Source organism: Amia ocellicauda, chromosome 13, assembly GCF_036373705.1.
Source record: "Amia ocellicauda isolate fAmiCal2 chromosome 13, fAmiCal2.hap1, whole genome shotgun sequence".
Taxonomy (NCBI): Eukaryota; Metazoa; Chordata; class Actinopteri; order Amiiformes; family Amiidae; genus Amia; species Amia ocellicauda.
Genome location: NC_089862.1, coordinates 30,122,998 through 30,146,390, shown reverse-complemented (window position 1 = coordinate 30,146,390; position 23,393 = coordinate 30,122,998). Strand labels below are relative to the sequence as shown.

At 40.4% G+C, this 23,393-nt stretch overlaps 1 protein-coding gene across 1 annotated transcript in view; it reads right to left on the bottom strand.

Moving 5' to 3' along the window:
• Positions 1-2,490: 2,490 nt before the first annotated feature.
• The window catches only part of pax5 (paired box 5), a 58,587-nt gene continuing 37,684 nt past the window's right edge, over positions 2,491-23,393 (bottom strand). Inside the window, exons 8-11 of the mRNA XM_066720578.1 lie at positions 16,307-16,408; positions 8,360-8,446; positions 6,981-7,067; positions 2,491-2,664 (exon numbers count right to left, since the gene is read on the bottom strand). Coding sequence (XP_066576675.1) covers positions 2,588-2,664; positions 6,981-7,067; positions 8,360-8,446; positions 16,307-16,408 — 353 coding nt within the window. The 3' untranslated portion in view covers positions 2,491-2,587. The remainder of the gene's footprint in view (positions 2,665-6,980; positions 7,068-8,359; positions 8,447-16,306; positions 16,409-23,393) is intronic.

Below are 23,393 nucleotides of genomic sequence, written 5' to 3'. Positions count from 1 at the left end.
GATTTAGTTATGCCTAAGTCCTACCACACAGCGCGCCTTAAAACTTAATGACTGAGGAAAACATGCAGATGACTTTTCCCTGTTGGCTACTTAAAAGTGAATAAGGAGCTTCTTTTCTCCCCACAATATCAATGTGCCACTGTCCACATGAGACTGTAATGCACTTGCTGCCAGCTCAGGTCAGTGTAAATTCATTCTAAGGAGCAGCAGGCACACTTCAAAATGTTACGTCTCTCACAGAAAACATAAAATGTTGATTGTATTCATGCTTCAAGCTGGCCTTTAAATTGTCCACCTCCTGATCCCCCAAGTCCCTCCCACCATCATCATGTGCTTATACTGCCAAAAAAGCTGGTTTACCAAACCCAGATTGGTACACGTCTCAGTCCTCCTTACCAAAAATAACATGGCATAGGCCTACACCAAATCAACACTTTGCCCTGCCCTTGAACCCAGTGCAATATGATTTATTGTCAGAGAGCCACTTTCTGCCATTTTAAAATAAATAAGCGACAGGGAACAAGTTTGTAATTTTCCGAGTTGTGAGTAGGTCAAAGTTTCGACTCGGTTCAGGCCATAGTCTAAGATTAGTGCTAATCATGGTTTATAAAACCAGCTGATGCCTGTTTCTTACAATTCCCTGCCAGATCTATCATAATACTGGGATAGTACATCTCAGCTTTGATCTATCATGATGTCTAAGTGTAAAAACACAGATGCTTCTCCACTACTACACAGCGTCCTGTGGGAGATCTGTGGAGATTAGATTGTTAGTCCTACAGTAAATGGGGAAAAGCTTTTAATTTCCTGACAGATACACGTCGACTGTCTCTGAGCTGGGTGATGGTTTTCAACACAAGATGAAATGGCCAGTGTATCGACTTCAAGTCAGAATTCGCATCATCAGTTTTGAGCTTGGTAATCCTAAATATCCGAAACCGTCATCAGAAATGAAAGTGGTGTGTTGATCGCTGTTTTCACAGACCATTGACTATACAGATCATCGTGAGTTTATAACTATGATTTGCCTACCACAAATGTGTGATAGTGCAAGAAGAAGGAGGAGGAAGAGGAGGAAAAAGACAAGGAAGAGAAGAAATCCTAAATCCTACCCCCAACAAAACAAAATACCAAATCAAATCTCAATATTGTACAATTACAGGGCCCACACAATCAGTTAGTATGAAAACTCACAGAATGATCCACTGCATGACATTGGATGCCGAAACAACACATCCTTTTTGTATTATGCTTGTACAGAGCCAAGACAAGAGTAGGGTTTACATACTGCAGATACCAGATCCAGAAAGGCTCAATTCAATTCTTCACATACACTATACCCAACCTATTTCTGATGCCCTTTTTATATATATATATATGCCAGACAGTATAGCTAGGATAGGATGTTTAACCCTCATCTTTCCTGGGCAGGGCTGCTCTGTGTACAGGGCATCTCCAGGTTTGTTTTTCAGCAAATGTCTATTTGAAGAGCTTATCAAACGCAGTCTGCAGCGTTATGTGGCGCAGGGTTCTGCAAAACTACATCATAGATAGACCCTGCAATTGTGTACCCCACTGCATTGAACTGTTGGAAGGGACTGTCATTGAGAAGGGTGGGCTGTGTCACAACCAGCAACATTACACATGTGTAACACTTTTTAGAAAGATAAGAAAGGCCTAAAGTTTCATTTAGTTTGTGTATTTTTCTTTTATGAAAGGAGAAAATACTGCCGTCAAAGGATCCAAATATGGAGCTCCGGTGGGTGTTTTACAGGGTTCAGGATTGCATTGTAAAATGTTTGTTTTTAAACCTTCTTTATTACTATTTCAGCACACTGAAGTGCTGAGTATGAGTGGAGGGGGAGCTAATTTAACAAAGCTGGGGATTTTACTGCACAAGTAGTTTGAGAAATCAAGAATGTGAAGGAAGTTTTTGAGGCAAATAAACTCCCCTCGAGGATGTTTACTGCTCATTTTTTGTGCTTTCTTAAAACAGACAAAGACTATAGGCAACTGAAATGGTAATAAAGAACAATTATAAACACATTAATTGGAAAGTAAATGTGTATCAGTTTTCCTCATTCATCTTTTACAGAATATTACATTTCTAGGTACATTATTAGGGTTTTTTCTCCTTTCAAAAAAGTCACTGACTGGATTTTAGTATAGTAAAGAGCTAAGAGCTAAGAGCTCTAAGGTCAGATCATAAACTTGACAAACACCCCCCCCCCATCTGCACTCCCCACTTTTTACATGACCACAAAGGCAGTGTGTCAGATTGCGAGTAAGATTTGCGGTACCCAAAGCCAGGTGATTGCAAAGTCAAAATGGACCTCAGTCTTGGAGAAGGAACTCAGCCAGGGTAGAGATGGCGTGGCCAGTCGAAACACTACCTCAGTCACAGCAGATGTGGGAACGTGTCTTCTCTACTCTGTGGATTGATTTCTTCAGATCCCCAAAGCCTTCCCCCTCTCCCTCTCCCTCCCCCTCCCGCAGGCAGATATGCATGCAGGGCAGCGCTGGTGCTCTCTCTCTCTCCATCTCTCTCTCTCTGTTGTGGAGCCAGGCCGGGTGGGAAGGGGAGTGGTCAGTGGCGATCATATGCAGTGGCTGTGGTTGCTGGTCCGGCTCCTCGGGCGGCAGCACTGTAATAATAAGGGGATCCTGCAAGGGAAAACAATTGAAATGTCCTTAACACATGCAAGCACCTAAGAAGAGAGGATTGTGAAGCAAGAAAGAGGCACCCTGAGGGACCCTCCATTTTCAGGGACCCTGAGCGGCCTGTCCAGGGAAGGCCACTGTTCCAGAGTGCTGGATCAGACCCCCGGCAAGGAGCATCAAAGATCAAACCCAGGTTATTCTGCAAAACCAATCACAGTGGTAGGACTGCCAGGGCTGGTGAGGTGGGGTCAACTGAGACACTTCCATGTTTACCTGGTGCCAGAGAGCCCAGACACAGTGGTGGGGCACATGCATGTGTTGGGCTCTATCGGTGAATGAGAGTGTTTGTCCTCCCTTCCTCTTGAGTGTGATGATGCATGTGTTTCACCTTAGCCACTTTAATTTGGAAGAAAGTCAATGTATACTGCAAATGCTTCCTCTCTGTGGGGTACTTGGTTTGACCTCTGTTGTGTACCAATATGGCATAACATTGATTGTCCAGTTCTAGGTGGAATCATATAATGTCTACTCAAAATACAGTATACAATATATCTATGATTTAAAAAAGAAAAAAGAATCTGGGCTGTGAAGATATTGTGTCTGCACTTTGTTGAACTGTCAAAGTGGCCTTGACTTTCTTCATCTTTTAAGTTATCTTCTGAAAAGATTATGGTGGTCTATGAAAGTATAATAAAATGTCCCCAGACAGCTGTAGGCCTCTATAACTGCAGTCTTCCAGTAATAAGGAATTTGTATCTATTCAAATATTTAAAAAGTAAACACAAACAACCAAACACATTAATAAGTAAAGAATATTATTCAAATTTCAAGGGGAATAAACATGAATGAATAAATAAAGAAATACATTTTCTTTAACAACTTTAAACACTCAAATAAATCGATGAAAAAATGGACAATGATGGGTGACATATTGAAGCATTTGGCTTTCGCTTTGTGACATTCATTTGAAAACAACGTGGCTCTTTACTCAGCTGGATAAGGAAGGCAAGCAATGAAATGAAGCAGACTGTCGGAGGCCAATCACTTTAGCAGAGCCACATGAATGGTGAATAGCTGAAATAAAATAACTAGTGCTCTTGCTTGGGTACGGCAATGACTGGTAAAACAGAGGGTTTAAACTCAAAAGTCTAATGTTGCAGGAAATAAAACTTCATTAACATCGCAACATCAACAACAGCAACATCGCAGGTCTTCCCTAAGACTAACAGACTGAACAGAAACCCTAAGCCATTGGAGTGACAGTTACTTCAAAACAGTGCCACGGACCAATCATGTTCATTCTTACTGCTTTCCACACAAACTGGCAGGAGTAGACTATGAAAGGTCTTATGACTACATCATTAATAAATAAATACTTTGATTTCAGTTTCATTCTGAGTACTGAGTGATATCGTGCAGTTCTCAAGCATCCCCCCGGCCTGTATGGTGTATTCTGATGCTAAACAAGAAGTGACCCCTCAGAGAGAGATACGTATCTGTTAGTATCTTGTTACCTGAGCTGAACTAATGTTTATTTATATGAATACACCAGAACTGAGCTCCAGAATGAACAAATCTTCAGATTTGAGTTGTGCTAATAAAACCTTGCTCTGGGATTTGATACCACTCTGGCATACATGATAAGTCATAGATGATTTATAGACCTTTCAAGTGACAGGATGCATGCCCAACGTTGGATAGGCAGCCAATCCACTTGAAAAGCCTGGATTTTTCTTTGCAATATCCTCAGCTTTACTTACTTTCAGCAATTATGGATTTAATGCTTTTACAACACTCCTTAAGACCACGGATTGGCCTTTTTTTTCATCCACCATTTGGGAAGAAAATGCCATCAGGCTTTTCATTAGAAAGAGCTCAGTCGCTGTCTGTTGGCCACTTATTCCCCTGTCTGCCCCTGGACTGGAGAGGGAGCCCCCCGTCATTAATGACCGTTGGCTTTCCAATCATTTCAGCCCTGCGCTACGCACTGACGTGTTCATGAAAGAAAAAAGAAAAACAAATGGATTATTGCTCTAATGGAGAAGGGGAAAGAGGTCAAGTAATGATCCTAATTTACTGAGCCAGAAAGGTCACACCACCGACCGTAATGGGCTCAGTCAAGAGATGAGAACAACGTGCCGTCTATCTGTCATCTCACCCAGCTCAGCATCTGCACTAGATCTGCTGCTCTGTCTATCCATCACTACGTGTATCTCTGCGTCTCTCGTCATCTACCTGTATTACTGTCTGTGCTAATCCTCTATTTATTATCTATGTACTTTTGCTCCCTTCAAATATAACAGATACATCTCCATCCCACTCTCTATCTATAGATACATATTTTTACATATTTATATATATAAACACACGCCTGTCACCCTTAAAATCCTCCTTTAGGCCCTAGAATCCTCCAGGTACATTCGACGGGGACTTAAACTTTTCTGAAGCAAATACAGCCTTTCATATAATCTCCAACTCAAATATTTACATATTTAAAGTCAAACTGCACAGCAATATGTTAACCAAGTATTAGTGTATTGAGGATTTGGATTTGGCACACTGCGTGAAATATTTCCAAGCTTTTCTTGGGATACTTGTGCATTCTCCACTCCCTGTATATAACTTTTTTCTGTGAGGTGACAGGTGAGCCAAGTTCACAATTACGTAATAAGCGCGGGGGGCGAGGGGGGGTAGGGGAAAACTGACCCAAGCTTAATAAAAAACAGAAGCAAATCCAACAAAGCAGAAGGCAGCAGTGGCAGGAAACAAACTCTTCACTGTCTCAGGAAATTCCACAGCAGGCTTGGAATGACCAGTTTAAGGCTTTATTTATATAATGAAGCACAAAATCAATCACGAAAGAAAAACTCACAGTCAATGAAATCTACGCTGTGCTGTTAGTCTTTGAGCCGTTGCTAAAAGCTGCAGGCAGAGCAGGCGGGGGGTGGGGGATACTTTAAAAAGCCGGAGGAGCCCAAGTACAACAAAGCGTGGACGGAGAGCAACAGCTGAGCTGCTGCCAAGGCTCTGTCAGCTCAAATTAAAAAAATCTCCCACCAGGCTCGATAGGAACATTCGAACAAAAATGAATTCATCTTGATCACTGCATTCACTTAGACCGTGATGAGCTAAAATGATGAAAAGGCTTAAGGATCAGACGGCCTGCTGCAAATCGTTTTTCTTCATTAGCTCGTGCTGGCCTACGTGAAAGGGCTGCTAGTGTTTAATAACTGCGCTCAAAACGAGCCGGATTCGCCTGGCAGCCTCCCATACCAGTGCCTCACACGGACGCAGAGTGGAGCCACGCTACACTAACGACTCGTTCTGTGGAAACTCGGAACAACAGAAGAGAAAAACAGTTGGGCACAACTGTGGCATTATATTTCAACTCTCAAATCTCTGGATATGAAAGTTTCTGCTGGTGACACTGAAATTAAATGATCTAACGCCAACTGCACCCACAGCAGCTGGACAATGAAACAATATAGTTAGATTAATCATTTACTCAGTTGGTCTGAGAAATAAAGATGGAACCCACTAATCTGAGAATCCATAATACTGTCTTATTTGATGTCACTGATCGGGTAGTTGAATACAATTCATAGTAGTTGCCGTAAATTGGCCTAAAACGATGTCTATTCCAGTATTGCTTCCACAAACACATTCATTTAAACTGCTGTGACTATTACAACACTAACCATTATCAGCCAATCGCGTGATTGTTTTGCTACACATTTTTTAAGTTTGAGCCAATTTTGCCTTAGATCTGAATCTGGTAGCACACAATAAATTACATATTGTATGCTATAAAGGACATATATATAGTCATTTATTCCAGTAGCCTTTACCATCAGAGGACTAAATGCTTTTTGTTTTCATTTCACAGGCTAAGAAGCTTACTTTTTCTCACTAAAAAGCAGGGAGATGTATTGTATTTTCTTCAAATGGCCACCGTGCTTGTCAGGAACAATGATTAAAGCCAGCAAACTCAGACTGACTGCACTGCTGAAGCAGAAAACATACATCTCTCTATTATACTTTAGTCTTGCTGCTTTGCAAATCTTGTGCTGCTTCTATCTTCTTCAGACACATGCTCCCTCCAATTTAGAAAACAACAGAATGAAGGCTTAGCACAGAGAAAGAAGCTTTGTATAGGTGCCCTGCAGTGATGTGTGCGCTGGCTTGCTTAGCAGTAGCCAGTGGGTCAGGACAGTCACATAGAGGTATCACTGTAGTTTGCTCCATTCAAGCAACAAAGGGCTCAAAGAGAAGCGGCGGCCCAGGGCTAGTATGTTTCCCATTGGGCCACTTCAACATACCTTGTATCTGGCCCGACTGGCCGGGAAAAAACCCAGAAGTACATCCGATTTCTGTGCCAAGGCGCGAGCCATAGTCCTGCTGGAACACTGAGGGAGCAAAGAAGACTGAATGGATAACCACGTGGTCTGCCAAAATGCCTGAGTCAACTATACTGCATCTGGCAGACCAACGGGGTCCTATTCACAAAGCTTCAACTCAGCAGTTATTTAAAGAATGTTCTTGGGAAGAGAATAAACACCCTTTCTGAGGTGCTTCTGGTTTCATCAATGTTTTCTTTGTCAGAACCAGCTAACCCGAATGTCAAAGAACGTTCTTTCAACAACTCATAGCTTCACACTTTGTCAACAGGGCCTTATTATTGTTGTTTTGGTCCATCAGATAAACTGAAGTCTAATTCTAAATACATCAAGACATTTTCCTCCCTAGACAAAGCCAGACAGCTGCGCAAAATATTTGAACACATTTATGAGTGAGGCTGATAAGTTTCTCACCTGAGTATCTTTTTTAACCCTTTTGGGCTTTTGGCATCTCTTTAAAATGGATTGCATGCATATTTGGTTTATGCACTTAAAGGGTTAAAACAGACACATTTGAGACAGCTTTTTCATTCCTTAGGATTCTCTAAATATTCCACTGATTAAATGAGATTCTTGAATTATGGATGGTTATGCACAGAAAAAAGACAAAACACTGACTGCACTGGGCTACAACTAGTGAATGGAGATCGAAATCATAGACAGTTATTTTTCATATAGACAGATAGCAACACTGCCCCCTAGCAGAGCACTGATAGAAACAACATAGCATTGGTCCTCTGGTACCACAGTCTAGCATGTTATGTCATGTGACTCCAAATCATGCAACATGCTAAACGTTGTTGGTAGTACATTATGAAACCATGCATGCTCATTGTCTGTAATGACTGTTTCTATAGAATATAGTAAAATACTGTTAAGGATCAAAGTCATCTGGACATTTTTCATTTACTGTACAATCCCTTATCCTGTGTCTTGTGATATCTATTGATATCTATCGAGTCCCTGAGAGGTAATTTAAGTGAACAAGCAACATTACAAGCAAGAGAAGAAAAATTAAGAGTAAAGTTACTGCACATTGAGGACAAAACAAAAAGATAAGCTGCATGGAGACATACTTACAAATTAAATGACTGAGTGTTTAAAGTTAAAGATATATTCTTGTACCTGGGGGGATATCTGACTTCTCATTTTGAAAAAGAGTGGTCAGTTAAGAGTGCTTTGTCTCACAATCCTGCCTTGGTTGATGACCAGGCTGCACACAGAGGAAAGTACAACACAAGACAGACGGTAGCCAGTAGTGAATATTTTCAATGGTTTCATGAAGCACCCACTTCACTTACCTAACAAACTGGGGTTAGGAAATCTCCATGATTCATTGTATGTCGAGTATTGGGGGTGGGTGTATGGGCTCCCAGAAAAGTCACTTCCTGAAATGAGAAACAAACAAATCAAACTTCAGTTTCCAGGATACAGTAGAAGAGTAGGCTTAGCAGCTGAAGGTTAGGGGTGGAGTGGAGGATAGGATTTTACCATATAGCATTGGTTGGGTTTTAGTGAGTAAGGGTAGTCTATTGGATCTGTGGACTCAACCAAAACATATTTCCACAACTGACTGTTGTTATATGTGCATTTACAAGTAACAAACACTGAATGGTCATACATTAATTTGAACATAAGGGATACATACTAACTTGACTGTAAATGCTGCCTGCAGCTTTTGAGCCCTCTCTTCTCTCTACCTTTCAGAACTCCCCGTTCCCTCATCTCTCCCTATAAGCAACATATTCCCTCTCCTTCCCTCTCTCTCTCTTCCTTTGTTCCCCTCCCATCACTGACACTTTATTCTCCCGCTGTCCCTATCAGAGACCCTCTCCTTCTCCGCACTCGTTCACCCTCTCTCTCTCTTCCTCCATCTCCCCCTCCTTGGCTCTCGTGGGAACTCTTCCCCAGGCTGACAGGCCCGGGCTCCCAGTTCTATGTCTGTTCTGCCTGAGTGCTCGTGTTGTCAGCCTCCTGCAGCACCGAGCAGCTGAGAGCAGCGGCAACAGACACTGCCGCTGACAGAACGGCACAGGGCCCCACTGCGGCCCGCTGGCCCCAGAACCAGCCGCCAGCCCACCCTAGAGAAGAGAACACCCCACACGAGCTGGGGGGGAGTCAGAGACCAGTTTGGCAGAGGGCCTCTCGCTCTCATCAAAGAAGATTCCTGACAGGGACTGGTGTTGTGATTGTAAGATAAGGGCGAGAAATACTTACTAGTTTCAGGAAACAGTGCTTCAAAATAAAAATGTGTGCATGCTACGTTTTGAGAGAGGAGCAAAATGTTTGTTCACAGCAATAATTTAAAGAACAGCACTTAAAAAAATGTACATTTTATTCTAGAAACTGCTGAGGTTTTCCTGATTTGTTTAAATACAGACATAGAACAGCATTCAGGCCCGTGCTTTTGACACTACAGTTCCCTTCATACTGTACTATTAGCGCAAAGTGGTGGACTACAAAAATTTCAGAACTTCTCTGTGTGGGAAGAAGGATGAGGGTTAAGTTCCAAAGTAGTTGATGTTCTTAAGCCCGCACAGCAGGTCTGCAACTGGGACTGAGAGGAGAGGCAGCATCTGAGCCGGTTAAAATGCAACACCACAGCGCGGTGGCACCAGGAGGCTAGCTCTCAGGTAATTATAACCTTCAACAGTTGGCAGGTACGTAGAAATGTACAGGCCTTTAATATTCTCTCGCTTGTCACCTTGAAGAGAGCCGTCGGTGCGGTGTCAGGTTGTTAAGACTCCCTCAACCGGGGTGCGCGGAAAAGGGACGCTTCGTCGCTGCGGCGTCAAGGTCACATGCGCCGCCAGAGTGCCACACTCACACATCAACGTCAGGCGAGCCGGGACAGCCTGCGCTCGGGCTGTGCGGCAAGGTCACACTTAACACTGGCGCACTGCGATACAACGACACCAGCCACTCCGGGGTTGAAGGGCACGGGCCAGCAAAAGGAGTGGGATTCGTAGCTACAGACAAGGTAATGACTGGATGCATATTTACTTCTGGGCTCTATTTATGCCGCTGGATAAAACTGGGGTTGAGACTTGGCTATAGACCCTTTTCCACTAGAGACTGTCTGGTTCAACTACCATCCACTGCTGTGTCAAATAGTCCCTTGGGTAAGCACATACACGACAAAGAGAAGGTTTGTTCCGTATTGGAAAACTAGAATTAAAAACCCAGCATCCAAAACCCCTGTACAGAACAGTGCATCACTGGAAGTGTGTATTTTTTATTTTTTGGAAATAGACAAATGGTGCTTGTAACACTGGACTTATTCATTAACCCACTTTCCTATCAAATGTGACGCCCTTTCTCATGATGTGGAACATAAGAGAGTCAAAATCTGATGCAAAATACAGGTCTAAGAAAGCCTTATGCCATACAATATAATATGACATGAAAGGGATATTTTAGTAGTAGTAGTAACCCTGGCAATCCATGCTTTGTTCAGGAACTGCACTAATTATACGATCAATGTGAAATCTTCACATGAAGTCATGTATCCCCCCCCCCACAGCCACTAACACACTCCGCAGGTCATGTGAACCAGAGGAGGATGTTTTGGTTGATAGAAACATACTCTTAACATTGGTTAACTGATACTTGTGCAGTCTTTTGCAATATCTTTCTAAAATTAAGTCACCAGTTAAACCACTCTGCAGCACCGGCACCCCTAGTGCCTCAAATCAAGGGAACGGAGAGTCGAGGCGCTGACAGTTAAGAACATCTGCATGCTAATTTCCTTGGCCGTGCTTAACTCACCAGCAGAGCTACTGTACAGCGCTCGACGGCCCCTGCATGTTGAGAACAATGCTTGACTGATCCTAGCTGCGGTAACGAGCAAATTATGGTAATTTTGTTATTACAAATGCATAGAAATTTCCAAGAAGCCCGGTCAAACAATATGTTTCTCCTAAATAGGGAGCCTTGGTTTATGATGTGATTTTTTTAAGTGCACGTGCGTGCGTGAGTGCTTTGCCTCATTTAGTCATATTTTAAAGGCATTTCACAGTTCAATTTTCTTGGACTGCGTTATTCACCCAGTAAACACTATCACCAAGGAGAAAAAATATATATATTTGTATATAAAAGTTTATATTGCCATTTTACAAACGAATCAGCCCTGCACTGTTTTTCACATTGTCAGCTTTACACTATTCTCGAGTAATCTTTTATGTTTTGTTTACCACACTGTCTTTTACTATCAAATAACAGTTTAATCCTATCGCTGTTGCTGGGATGCTGCACAGACTTTGTCAGGAAATACGTTGCTTACATAAAACACAACTCATCAAAATTCATCATATGGTTTCTTTCTATATAAAATTGTTTTCTTTAAAACTTTTTGACAGGAATGGGAGAACAGAAACAGCTAAACAGAGATGCTTTCATTCATTCACTAATTTATTCATTAATTTACAGATTTTGTTTTAAGTTTGATTTGTTTCTGAAATCCAAAATGGCTCCGACCTCTGATACAGAGCATCTTCTTAGTTGTCATGTTCACTGTGCATCAATAAAAAGGTCAGGAGCTTTGCATTATCCCCAGGGCCTTTTAATTTACTTACAACTTCACAAATGACAGCTTTCAATGTTTCAAATTCATGTGGTCTTGGCTCTTCAGAGGTTAATTAACCCTTTGGTTTTACATTCGCTTCAGTGACACTTAATCGTTGTTATACTTGGTTTCTTCCCTGGGTGTCAGTCACATGCACAATCTAAGCAGTCAGAGACCTCCTCTACTCTCTAAATTATTATTTGAAAAAGTTTCCTAAACTGCTTAAAAATATATTATGATTATTATTACTATTCTTCTTCTTATTATTATTATTATTATTATTATTGTTGTTGTTGTTACATTACAAACTGCATCGCAAGCCAAATATTTTCTATGATTTTCTATAGCCGAAGCCTGCATTAAGCGATCTTCCTTTGTTTAAGAACATGTTTAGTCCAGCTGCTTGATATTAAAATATGATCTTTTAAATTTCAGAAAGGGAAATAATTCAAAGTTCAAATGATGGGCACTTGACAGCTCTTGGTTGTATCATGTCTGCTCTTGACACATTTGAGAACGGAAAGGCCTCAGTGTAGCAATGATATATAATTTAAAAATCAATACATGAATATCAAGTGCTTTCGGAAGACCCCCTGGAACCGCACTTCAAACCAACCGTTAAACGGGCCTGCCCACCTCGCAGAGGCAGTAATGAGAGACCGCGCTCACGGTGCTGACTGGAGAGACGCTCATCAAATGCAATCCACACATACGAAGAGCGAGGGAAAAGCCACGCATGGCATGAATGGATAACTGAATGAATGAATGGATGATTACAGAAAGAAAGGAAGAAAGAAAGGAAGAAAGAAAGAAAGAAAGAAAGAAAGAAAGAAAGAAAGAAAGAAAGAAAGAAAGAAAAAGAAATAATAGAATTGGTTTTAAGATGCATTATTCAGTAACCCATACTTAATTAAAATTTTTGTTACATAATTACTAATGCCACAAAATAATATTTCTACTACTAATAATAATAATACAATGTTTTTAAACATATCTACATAAATACAAGCATTTAAAATAGTAGCTACATAACATAGAGAAACATATATAAAATGAATCAGTAAATACTTCTGATATCTTCTGGGTGGGTAAAAAATCTTTAAAAGTTGTCTATTAAAAATCGTCAAGATAAAGCTGTACATATGTACTATTCCAAAATGCTAAAGGAGAACCATCTCTCTCTCTCTACATGGGTTATCACGTATGAGAGAAAGGGTCGGGCTGAGCATTGAAAGATGTACCCTAGTGCATCGATGAAGGTTGAACATGGGGCTGCTTGGGCATAAGAGGCCTGCTAAAAAGTTGTGTCTCTGAAGGATTGGTCCTGGTTTGTCCTGTAAGTCACGGCACACACTCAGTCCTCGAGGCCTCTCAGTGATTCTGTGAGGTCACTAATATATAGTCATCAAACAGTGGAAGCCTGGGAAAGTCAAAATCTGTAAGTGTGCATTGATGTGAATTCACCAGATTTTTAAAACTTTACATCTCCTGCAAAGGAAATTTCCAAGGGTGGGTTTTTACACGATGGTATGTATTTTAATCTGCATACAAAAGACTGGTGCATGTGTGTCTCTGTGAGTAGATGGGGCTTAGTACATACTCATGCAGGTGAGCATGTGTCTTGGTTTCCACGTGCACACATGTGCTTGTAGTTTTGTTTACCTGCAGATTTGTGTTTGTTTCCATTTCCATTACCCAAAAACATTTCTACCTTTTCTCCCTTCACTCAAATTGGGATCATTACACACAGACCGAGTAAGAATGAATGAATTAGTCAGGGGTCACTGAATGTTTTTCATTAAAAACAAATTACTGGTGTTGAGAAAGGACAGCTGGGTTTCCGACTCTAGTTAATGACTATATTCACAGCTTTGCCACGATGCCTGCTTTTTCTATTCATTGGCCACAGCCACTAGCCCACCCCCCCACCACCAGCCCTCCTTTCTATCCCCCAAGACCCCCCTCACCCCTGACCCCCAGGGGAGAACTGTCAAACTGGCAGACAAGGAGAAGGAGGAAGTGCCAGAGACAAGCTGTGCCCCCTGAGATTGCCGCAGAAATAAAGGGAGGGTAAGAGGGCCATTGTCAGAACAGTCCTAATACAGAAACAGCAACAGTTATTTAAATGAATGAGCAGTGGTTAAACATAACCCGATTTGAATTCAATTACCATGCAGACACTCTGCAGTCCAGACCTGGGTCCCCTATGGCATTGATAGCATTCACACTGAGTTGATAGGCTATATTGCCCTTAAATACTTTAAATAGCTGCTCTTGGATGAGTATGTAAATGTCCCCTTACTTAATAAACTTGCAACCTGTAACTACAAGTTAGCAGCTATATAAAGTTAAGATTTCAGCCCTTTAGTTCTTAGTTAGAGCTTAGTTAGAGTCTTAATTAACCCTAGTTAAAAGACTGATGACATTTCCAAGGCTAGTAGTGTTCATCTACAATAATTTCTGCTTTCTTCAAATTCAAAGCCACGTTTTCTTTTTAATAAAAGAAAAACATATTATTAGTAATTCCATAATGATGCCAGTCTCCTGAAAAGTACCACTGTGGCAAAGTTTTGCTATCATTATATATTTTAAATGGTTCATAAACACTGGTACTGGTACATTTCAAATGCTTAAACATACTCTTTGCTATGAAAATTAGATTAAGGCAATACACTAAATATACACAAGAATGGTTCAGAAAGCTTTGGCTAATTTCAGAGGCTGCTACAGTTGTGTTTAGTCTATTCTGAGTTCATTCAAAAAACAAGTCAATGCTTTTATCTTCCTTATCTAGTCATTTTTATTTTTCTACGAAGACCAGAATGTAGCCTGTAAACTACAAAAGGGAGCATCACACACCATCACAGAACTTGTAACGCTAGAGAGACTTTCAAGACTTTCTACATGTGATCGTATGTGTCCTTTAGTTTCCTGCCAATCATGTGCTGATAGCATGATACTTCAGGAAAGGAAGATGCAAAAATAAGGATGAAATCAATACAAGATGCTGCGAGACTACAGTTTCGGAACATGCTACATGGGCTGCAGCTGCAAATCCAAGGGTCTGTGATATTTCCCTCTACAGTTTAATAGGGTTCATTTTTCAGAAGGTACCACTGATATAAGCTGTTTTTTCTTTTTCAGTGTGTCAACATATCCCCCAAAAGTGGGCTGCATCCAATGAACATGCGGTGAAGAAATGTGTGAATACTGTTGGCTTGCTCCCATTTTTTGATGCCTTCACACAGAAAGTCTTGAACAACACAATCAGACATCGAGTGACTGGTGCTAATTAAGTCAATCAAATCAGTGTATGACACTACAGAAATTATTTAATTTACTGGATATGATTGGACAGAAATGGCCATAAGATTATTAATGAATACCAATGACTTCATCTGTCACTTTCTATATTTCATTTGTATCACAGCAGTGCTTAAAAATATATATTTGTAACTTCATAATAGACAAAAATGAAAATGGTTTCATCTTTATACATAAGATATCTGTTTTAGAAAGCTCAAGAATCCAAGGTATTGAAAAGCCCTAAATCAACTTAATTTGTACCATTTACACCAAGGTGAAATAAGATGTATACGACACAATCAAATACACTTTCAAGACACTGGATGGGAAGAATGAGTCCTAAGCATTAAAGAAACCTAATCATCTATTATTGCCCAACAATATTTTATTTTCAATAACCCCAAGAGATAAAATATGACCAAGACTCAACGCCTGCTGGAAAATGGAGATAAGAGCTCATGAATATCACAAGCTAAGATCAAAACTACCCTGAAATTAACTTAACAGGAAAAAAGTAATTTTCAATCAAATAAACACTCTTCCCTTGGAAATGGACTCAATCTGGAAGAGGAAAATGAGTATTTGTGTGAATTAATAACAACTGAAAATAAGACGTTCAAATATTAATAGAAGAGCTACTTTAAAGAGAAACTGTCTTTGCTTCTTAAGAGGAAAGTCTTCAATACATTAGTGCTGCCTACATTGACATTTGGATGAAGAACCTAGATCGTGAATGCAAAAACAATACAAAGCTAAAGACACTCAGAATATAACAAAGAAGCACGCAATAACAGTTTTGAAGGGACCAAACTGTGGCAAGACAATGTCAAGAACTTTCCTTATCGCTTCCCCCACATAATTCCACAAAAGTGAAAGCACTCTCTGTGATAATGCAGATTTTAAAGAACAAGACATTTTGCTGCTATGCTGAGTACCCATAGAGAGAAATTCAAACTAACAACATTTTTTAGAAGACGTCCACTAAAGAATATGGTTAAGCACAGTGATCGGAGTGTGAATTATATATAGGTTTGATCCAGGAACAATATCTTAGGAGGGTTTTGTTGGTCTGATTAGACTTTGAGAGGTCATACGCTTCAAATGCACCTTCCCCAACAGCCCACAACACCCTCGCATACGCAGGCACTTTCACTCCCAGACAATCCCCAAATACAAATCACTGAAAGCTTCCCCTACTTTCTCTCACATGAAAAGCCAACATTCACAATCCTGACTTCCTCTGCCCTTGCTTGTCTTTTCATGTTGTTTCATGTTCCTGATTTTCTTTTTCTTTTTTTTTCTGTAATGTTGTTTTGGCTGACTGCTGAAAGAGGGCTCACTCCGGAGACGGGCAGAAGCACGGAGAGGTTAGACTCACCAGGCACCATTCCTGTCAGCGCTGGCGTGGAGTAACTCCCCTGTCCTGCAGGGGGGACATGGGGGGGGTATCCAGGGAGCGTTGTGCTTGCCAAATCTCGACCTGAGGAAACAAACCAACAAATCATGAACCTCAGCACTCGCAAACTGCCACCCCTGTTTCCCAAAACACTAAACAAACACATGCTCTTCCCCCCACCCCCCCACAGTCAAATGCACTTCTGATTTCTAACTCCTCTTTCATGGGAACCAGCTGTTTTGTGTGTTTGTTTATTAGTTTGTTTGTTTTTGCACAAACGAAAGGTCGGTATCAATTATTTTCATGCTACATTCTTCTAAATTGTGTTGCTATTTTTGGAAAATCTCATTAAAAACAGTAACACACACAAATATGAACTCTGTGTATGGAACCCATTTCCTTTACTAGCTGAAAAAGCAGATACAAAACATATTGCTCCAAAAGGGTAACTGTTATTTTTTTTATATCATTATTTTCAACATAAAACCTTTAAATTAATGGCTTCATCCAAGCTTTCAGTGGATCAAACCATTATTTTTGGTTACAAAACACAAGAAAAAAAAGAAGAAGAAAAAAACTGGGGGGAATGTCACATTGCTGAGCTGTGACATCGCTTGGCTTATTGCTAACATCATGGCCCAGTGTATTAACATCAGCTGTCTCTTCCCTACCTAATTAGAGGCTGATAAAACAGTGGTAACACACGCATCACTGTAATGATTTAGTTAGCAAGATTACTCTTCTTGACAATAAGGTTGGCCAGCGGTGACCTCGAAGCCGAACGAAAGGAAGGCTGTTTTTCACCCGGGATTCTTGCAGGAAGTGTGTGATGCCACAGGTGTTGGTATGAAATCAATAAGCAGGCAGGTGGCAGCCTCGGGTCATGAAGGTCATATAGCAGGCGCCTGGGATTACACACTGGTAAGAGCCTGCATTCATCTTTATGGAAATAAGAGTCTATTATTGATATTGTTTCCTTTTATGCAAAATTATTGAAAAAGCAGCCACAGCTTCAGTTTTGGACAATTGTAGACCTGGCTTGTTTAAATATGGAGAATATATATCGATACACTGGGCTTTTTTGTAGAAAGTGCTGACAAATACTCAATGCACGGACTGTAATTTTATGGGAAGGACGCAGACAGATTGATTCACAGAGCCAGTTTTGTAATGAAGAAGATGAATATAAAGCAGGGAAGGGGAAGAGTGCTCTGTTTTGTGCTGGCGCTTCATTGACCAAGACTCCAGAAACAGGAGATGCTGGTACAGGGTCCTTGAACTACTGAGAAGAGAAGTGTAGTGAAGACACAAATCCTACAGAAGCATCCAGAAAACAAACTCTGTGTAGTGATGTCCTGCTAACACTGGCATGAACCCATATTTAAAGCAATCACTAACTTAAATGGTATAGGGTATAAACTGTATACAGGAAGCTTTTACTAGTTAACACAACATTGAAAATAGGCTTTAAAAGATGGAAGTTATATGACCACCAAATAATAGTCAAGGTCCAGTAATAATGTAATGTTAACATGAATAAAACTAATCCCTTTGAATGCAGTTGCTGATAGAAGAATTTAAAAGTCAGTCAAGAATAAAAAGGGAGAGAAAAAACAGAAAATATGCTATGAAATCACTGCCAATACTACTAAACTCGATTGGGAATGAAGTCAGACAGACAGATTAAACAGGTGCAGTTCTACTGGACTTTAATTCACTCCAAAAGCTCTGCACCAACTCAGCTGCAGCTCTCTCTACACAGGGCTGCATCTCTATACTTATAAGGCTAGTTTGAAGAACCTCCCTTCAGACATGTCCTGCTCATACATGCATAGCAAGACAATTCTAGCTTTTTCTATGAATATTAGTCAATAGAGCTAAAGCCAAAATCACTTGCTAAGTATGTATAATCCCCAAATGCTTCAATTATTTAAAGTAACCAGCCTCAATGCAATCCCGTAGAGAGAAGGAATAAAAAACAGTGTATTAGAGAGACCATTCTTTTAATCTCAATACTAATTTCTAGAACAATCTAATATCTGAAAAAAGCCAAATACACATATAAATCACACTATTATACTATTATACTTAAAAAAACTACTACAGTTTGCAAAAAACATGCCTTCCAAATCCCTGGAGTGGTGTTCCGCTTGTCTCTGTGGCCTTGTAATCCAGGCATTATAATCTATATTTCCCATCTCTCTTGCATCCCTTTTGTCTCGTTTGCTTCCCACCTCGCCATTTCAACATCCTGTTCCATTTGCATAGCGGCATTGTTTTGCACACCCCGGTTTAAACAAGGTTTTCACATGTCAAGTGACACACATTCATACACGTACATATGGCTTCTTTAAATCACACCAGTTATATGTAAATTGGGCCATTCCCCCGAAGTTGTGCCGACACCTGGTGCTAACGCAGACATGCCAGGAGTGTGCTAAATTAGCTGGCTTGGGCAAAGTCTGTTCTCTCACATCCTCATCTCAATTTGCAGAGCTCAGTTGCCACAACTGTGGTTTTGTTAAAGATGTTAATGCAAAGTATTTTGTTTTTGACTGATTTCATTACAATTAAAGTATCTAACCAGCTCTCTATATATTTTACATTATTTTCAATATATTTGATGTTTCCGGTTTGCATCCCTGTAAAGATGTCTGTGTTTGTTAGCTTTTTCTTCCTCACTTGTTCTTTCTGCCTTGTATTTATCTGCTTTTCCTTCTCCTCTTCCCATCTCTCCTGCACTCTCTCTCTCCCTCTCCTCCTGCTCTGCTCTCTCCCTCCCCCTCCCTCAGGCCTGCCTTCCTGCCTGCCTGCCTATCAGCATTGCGGGGATTTATAACTGCATTAAACTACATGACAATCTGTCATGATAAATCATTTCCCTTTCTTTACATATCACAGACAATAAAAGCTTTGGGAGTGAGAGCCATTCATCATCATAAACGCCCCAGACACGCGTGCCATCAATTTCACTCACTTTCATAATTTAGTGGAGAGGAGCTTTTTAAGCAAAAACAAGCAGGATGGAGACCGGGGAGAGATAATTACATCTCGGGTCAGAGAAAGGATTCCCGGGCGAGGTTGAGAACTCAATCAGGTGACGCAGGAACGGTAACTATGATTCATAGCCAACACAGCGCCACCAACTGCACTGTGAGCCGCTGCCAAACGCACGAGCCGTTAGGCCACACTTATTTTATTTGGTATCATAAGTGTAGGAATATAAAAGGAGTAGTGTTTGTTGCCAGAGCAAGTTCAGAGTAGTAAAGTGAGAAAAACTGTAAAGGTAACCAACTAACATTTAGGTTGCAGCTCGTTTTGCAAAGCAGTCGGCAACTCTTTCTCTACCGGAGCACAATATATCCCATTCGATGTTTGTGTCTGAAGAGCCCATGTCACAGAAAGAGGTTCAGGGTGGCATTTGAGGGTATGAAGCAGTCCACGAAACATTGGTTACAATAAAACAACGTCTTTATCAGGGATTAGTAAGCACAACATTTTTTGATTTGCGATTGTGAAACTTTGAACACTGAAACTTGCTCACGTCTTTGTGCACTGTGACAAGGAGTTAACCTAGGGTGGTGCTAATAGTTGTTTTTTTTGTGTTTTTTGAATACAGCCCCTTGTCACTAGCTTTTCCCTGACTAATACAAAAATCTTAAGAACAAAACATGAAATACAATGAAAAGAGATGTTCAGCAAGAGACACATTTACTAATGTCTTGAGTCTTTGCATCTCAAACCCTTGAATAGAAAGTTTTGTATTTGTTTGTTTTCTTATTCTACTATTTTCTCTACAGTTCCCGGCCAATCAGTTGTTTGAGCAGTCGTGAGCTCCCGGGCAGTAGCAGTGATACTGTAGCAGAGGAGTCATATGTTGGGATAGGCTTTTGGTATGAAGGGCTTAGGGATTCTTAAAAGCGCTGAACAATGTTATAACTCGGCTACTCCTACCAAAGTGCCATTAGAAAAGTACTTACTTGCTATGATTTTATGGAAATACATTCATCCACTTTAAAGAAATGATTACTATGGGAAACCTAAGATGGCTATCTGCTATACAGGCTTCAGCCTTGAGTAGTGTTTTAATAATATTTGGGAAATTGAGCTTTTACTTCAGCGGGCTACCAGTGAAGGAAGGCTGTAAATGGGGGTTCTCTGTAATACTACTGCCTCCGTATACTCTGACCTCTCTAGGTCAAACCCATACTACAGACAAGGTTGTAATTTTACTTATTTATTCTGTATTTTCTTTTGCTGTTGACTATATAATTAAAATGTATGGACAGTCAGGTCAATGGCACGCCCTTGTCATGTCCTGGCTGGATTGGGAATAGGACAACTTTTCTCTAATGCTGCCTTTGATTTTCATCTCATCAGCCTGTAATATTGTATGTGGGTCACAACAGCTATTACATTTTCTGTTTATTTGCAAATGGTTTGCAAGCTGTTGTCCATGGCTGTACCTGTCACTCAGCTGCACCAGGCCTGTTGCCTGAGATTCAATTCCAAGCTTGCTTTCCACTTTTTGCTCAGGAAGAAAAGCGAGCACTAATTATTAAAAACCGCACCTGAATAAAACATAATAACAGCCTCGTGGGAATAAGTGTGGCATATCTGCAGCTCTACATAGATTTCCTTTCCCGTTTGAGAGCCATTGTGAGTCCTTGTGTGTGTTTGTCCACCTGTGAGAGCAAGCGAGCATACAAAAACTACTCGCCTCTTCTCTTTCCCTTTTTTTTTGTTTTATTTTACATTTGACACGACAGGAAGGCATTAGCGGTGACTGGTTCATAATCTGAAGTGGGTCACAACACAGGTCAAACCAAGTGTTACTGCTAAAAGATAGAGGGGCTCTTCATAGGCCGTCTAGCAGGAATCTCCGAGCTGAGGAGGTCAGTCAGGGCCAGTTCCACTGGGGGGTTAGCAGTTTTCCAGCTTTCTACTGTTCTTCACCACCTTGTCACAAAGGTCACCTCCCAGACAAGTCTGGATTTCTCACTTAGACCCTTTTTCGCAAAGCGTTTAGCATAACACTCACTTTGCAAGCAGCTCTCCTTGAAAGGTAAAGCAGAAGCAGAAACTAAGAGCAAATCATAGATGGGAGAAGCTCTGGATTTAACCCTAGCGGTTACTGGCAAGAAGAATCTGAGAAATGTATATTTTGTGCCTTCTGTTTCTTATGGTACAGTCCTGGTGGCTTACAAATCATTAAATCCTGACATTGCTGTATCAATTTTATAATGCCTTTAGTACATCCAGTTAAGGGCCAATTGGTCTCCACGTTGATATTTAAAAGTCCACAGAATATCTGCAAAGCAAATATTCTGCAATATTGTCAGTTCAATCCCACAAGCAATGAGGCCAAAAAAAGAGGCTGGCAAACTCTTTGAAATGTTCTTAACATGTTTAGACTTTGTATTTAAAGCCTCTCAATTATGTGCACCTACTGTAAGTAAACTGGACAGCAGTAGACATTACTGGAGGTGTTTCTTGCAAAATGTCAGCATACTGAATGCTCTCCAGTGCCACAATTCGTAAGCAATTTGTAACCTGTGACTGGTAGGAGGCTCCCAGGCTGAAGTACGAGCCTCCTTCCCAACAACCCTGAGATTGGAAAACAAATCAGTCTTTTATAACATGGGACAGAGAGGGGCTGTTTGACAAGGAGTTGAAAAGGAACTGTTTCAGTTCAAAGCTTCTGTTTTTTTGTTTTGTTTTCTTGTTTTTGTTTTCTTAACACATCTTTTTCACAGATCATTCCTGCTCTGGGAGTTGTTTTTTCTCCTTTTAAGAATCAAGGGTGTATGATAGCCTTTATAGATAGATAAAATAGATAAATGCACAGATAGATAGACACATTCAAACTCATTAGTCTCATTAGTGACTTAAACTGACTGCTGGAATCCGTCTGTCACTGCTTAAAAAGGAATACTGCTGGCAGCATAACAATCCACCAAAGTTGTCATAATTTCAGTCTTTGTTGCAATTGTTTTATAATGTTGAACTGTTCTTTTACTTATCTTTAAGTGTGTCTTTTTCTTTAAATAGAACTTTAATGGCACAGGAGAATACATTAACTGGATCCATAACCTTCTTTAAGGTCTTTCTTAAACTTTGAATTGTCTGTGGAGGTCTCTTTTCTTCTTACTAATTATGTCTTGCACGTCATACTGTTAATCATCGCCTGAGGTTTAGACTGCACCAAATTAACTGTAACCATAGTAATAATAATAATAACAACAACAACAGCAGCAGGTTAAAATTATGGTAAAATTACAGGCTTTTTGAATGGTTTAAATTACTGAACATAAGGAGTTATTGTTTCAAATGAGAAATAATCAAATTTCAATAAATGTTTCTCTTCTCTTGTGCTTTCAGGAACGAAGGCCGAGTTAAGATCCTCACAAACAGCAGAGGGCGCTGCTGAGCTGGTACTCTATGGCTCTCCAGTTCTCTACAGCAGAGGCAAACCAATGGCGCTGCACAGGACTGGAGATATATTATGGATTTGTGACCTATTGGTAATCCAGAGGGCTTTAAGAGACCCCAAAATGATGAAACGCAAATGTCATTCTCTTATTCCACAACCTCATCATACAATCAGTGACATTTCATCCGCAAATAGAAAGTATTGAAGTATTTGCATATCACTGCCTTTTTACTGTTATAAGAAGTATGATACAAATACTTATGAATATATAAACATAGAGAGAGATCAACTAATACATGAATTCAATATTCTCTTCTAAGGTAATTGCCTAATAAAGAGATCCTTTAGGCCGCTCTGACTGTTCTCTGGTAATTTCCGGAATCAATAGCTTTGTATATTAATCCTTAATTCAATTAAACGTAAAATGGAGTGTATGCAATAGACATCTACATTATACAGGGCAGCATACGAGGTGATAATTGTTTCTCAAAAGATAAGTGTAGGAAATGATATGAAATGCATTACATTGCACACTAACAGATAATTACCATTTGCTCACCGTAAATGTAAGTGTGGCACGAAGCAGTCTCTCTCATCTCTTCTCATTAGGAGGTGCTTACACTAAGACAATTCCGC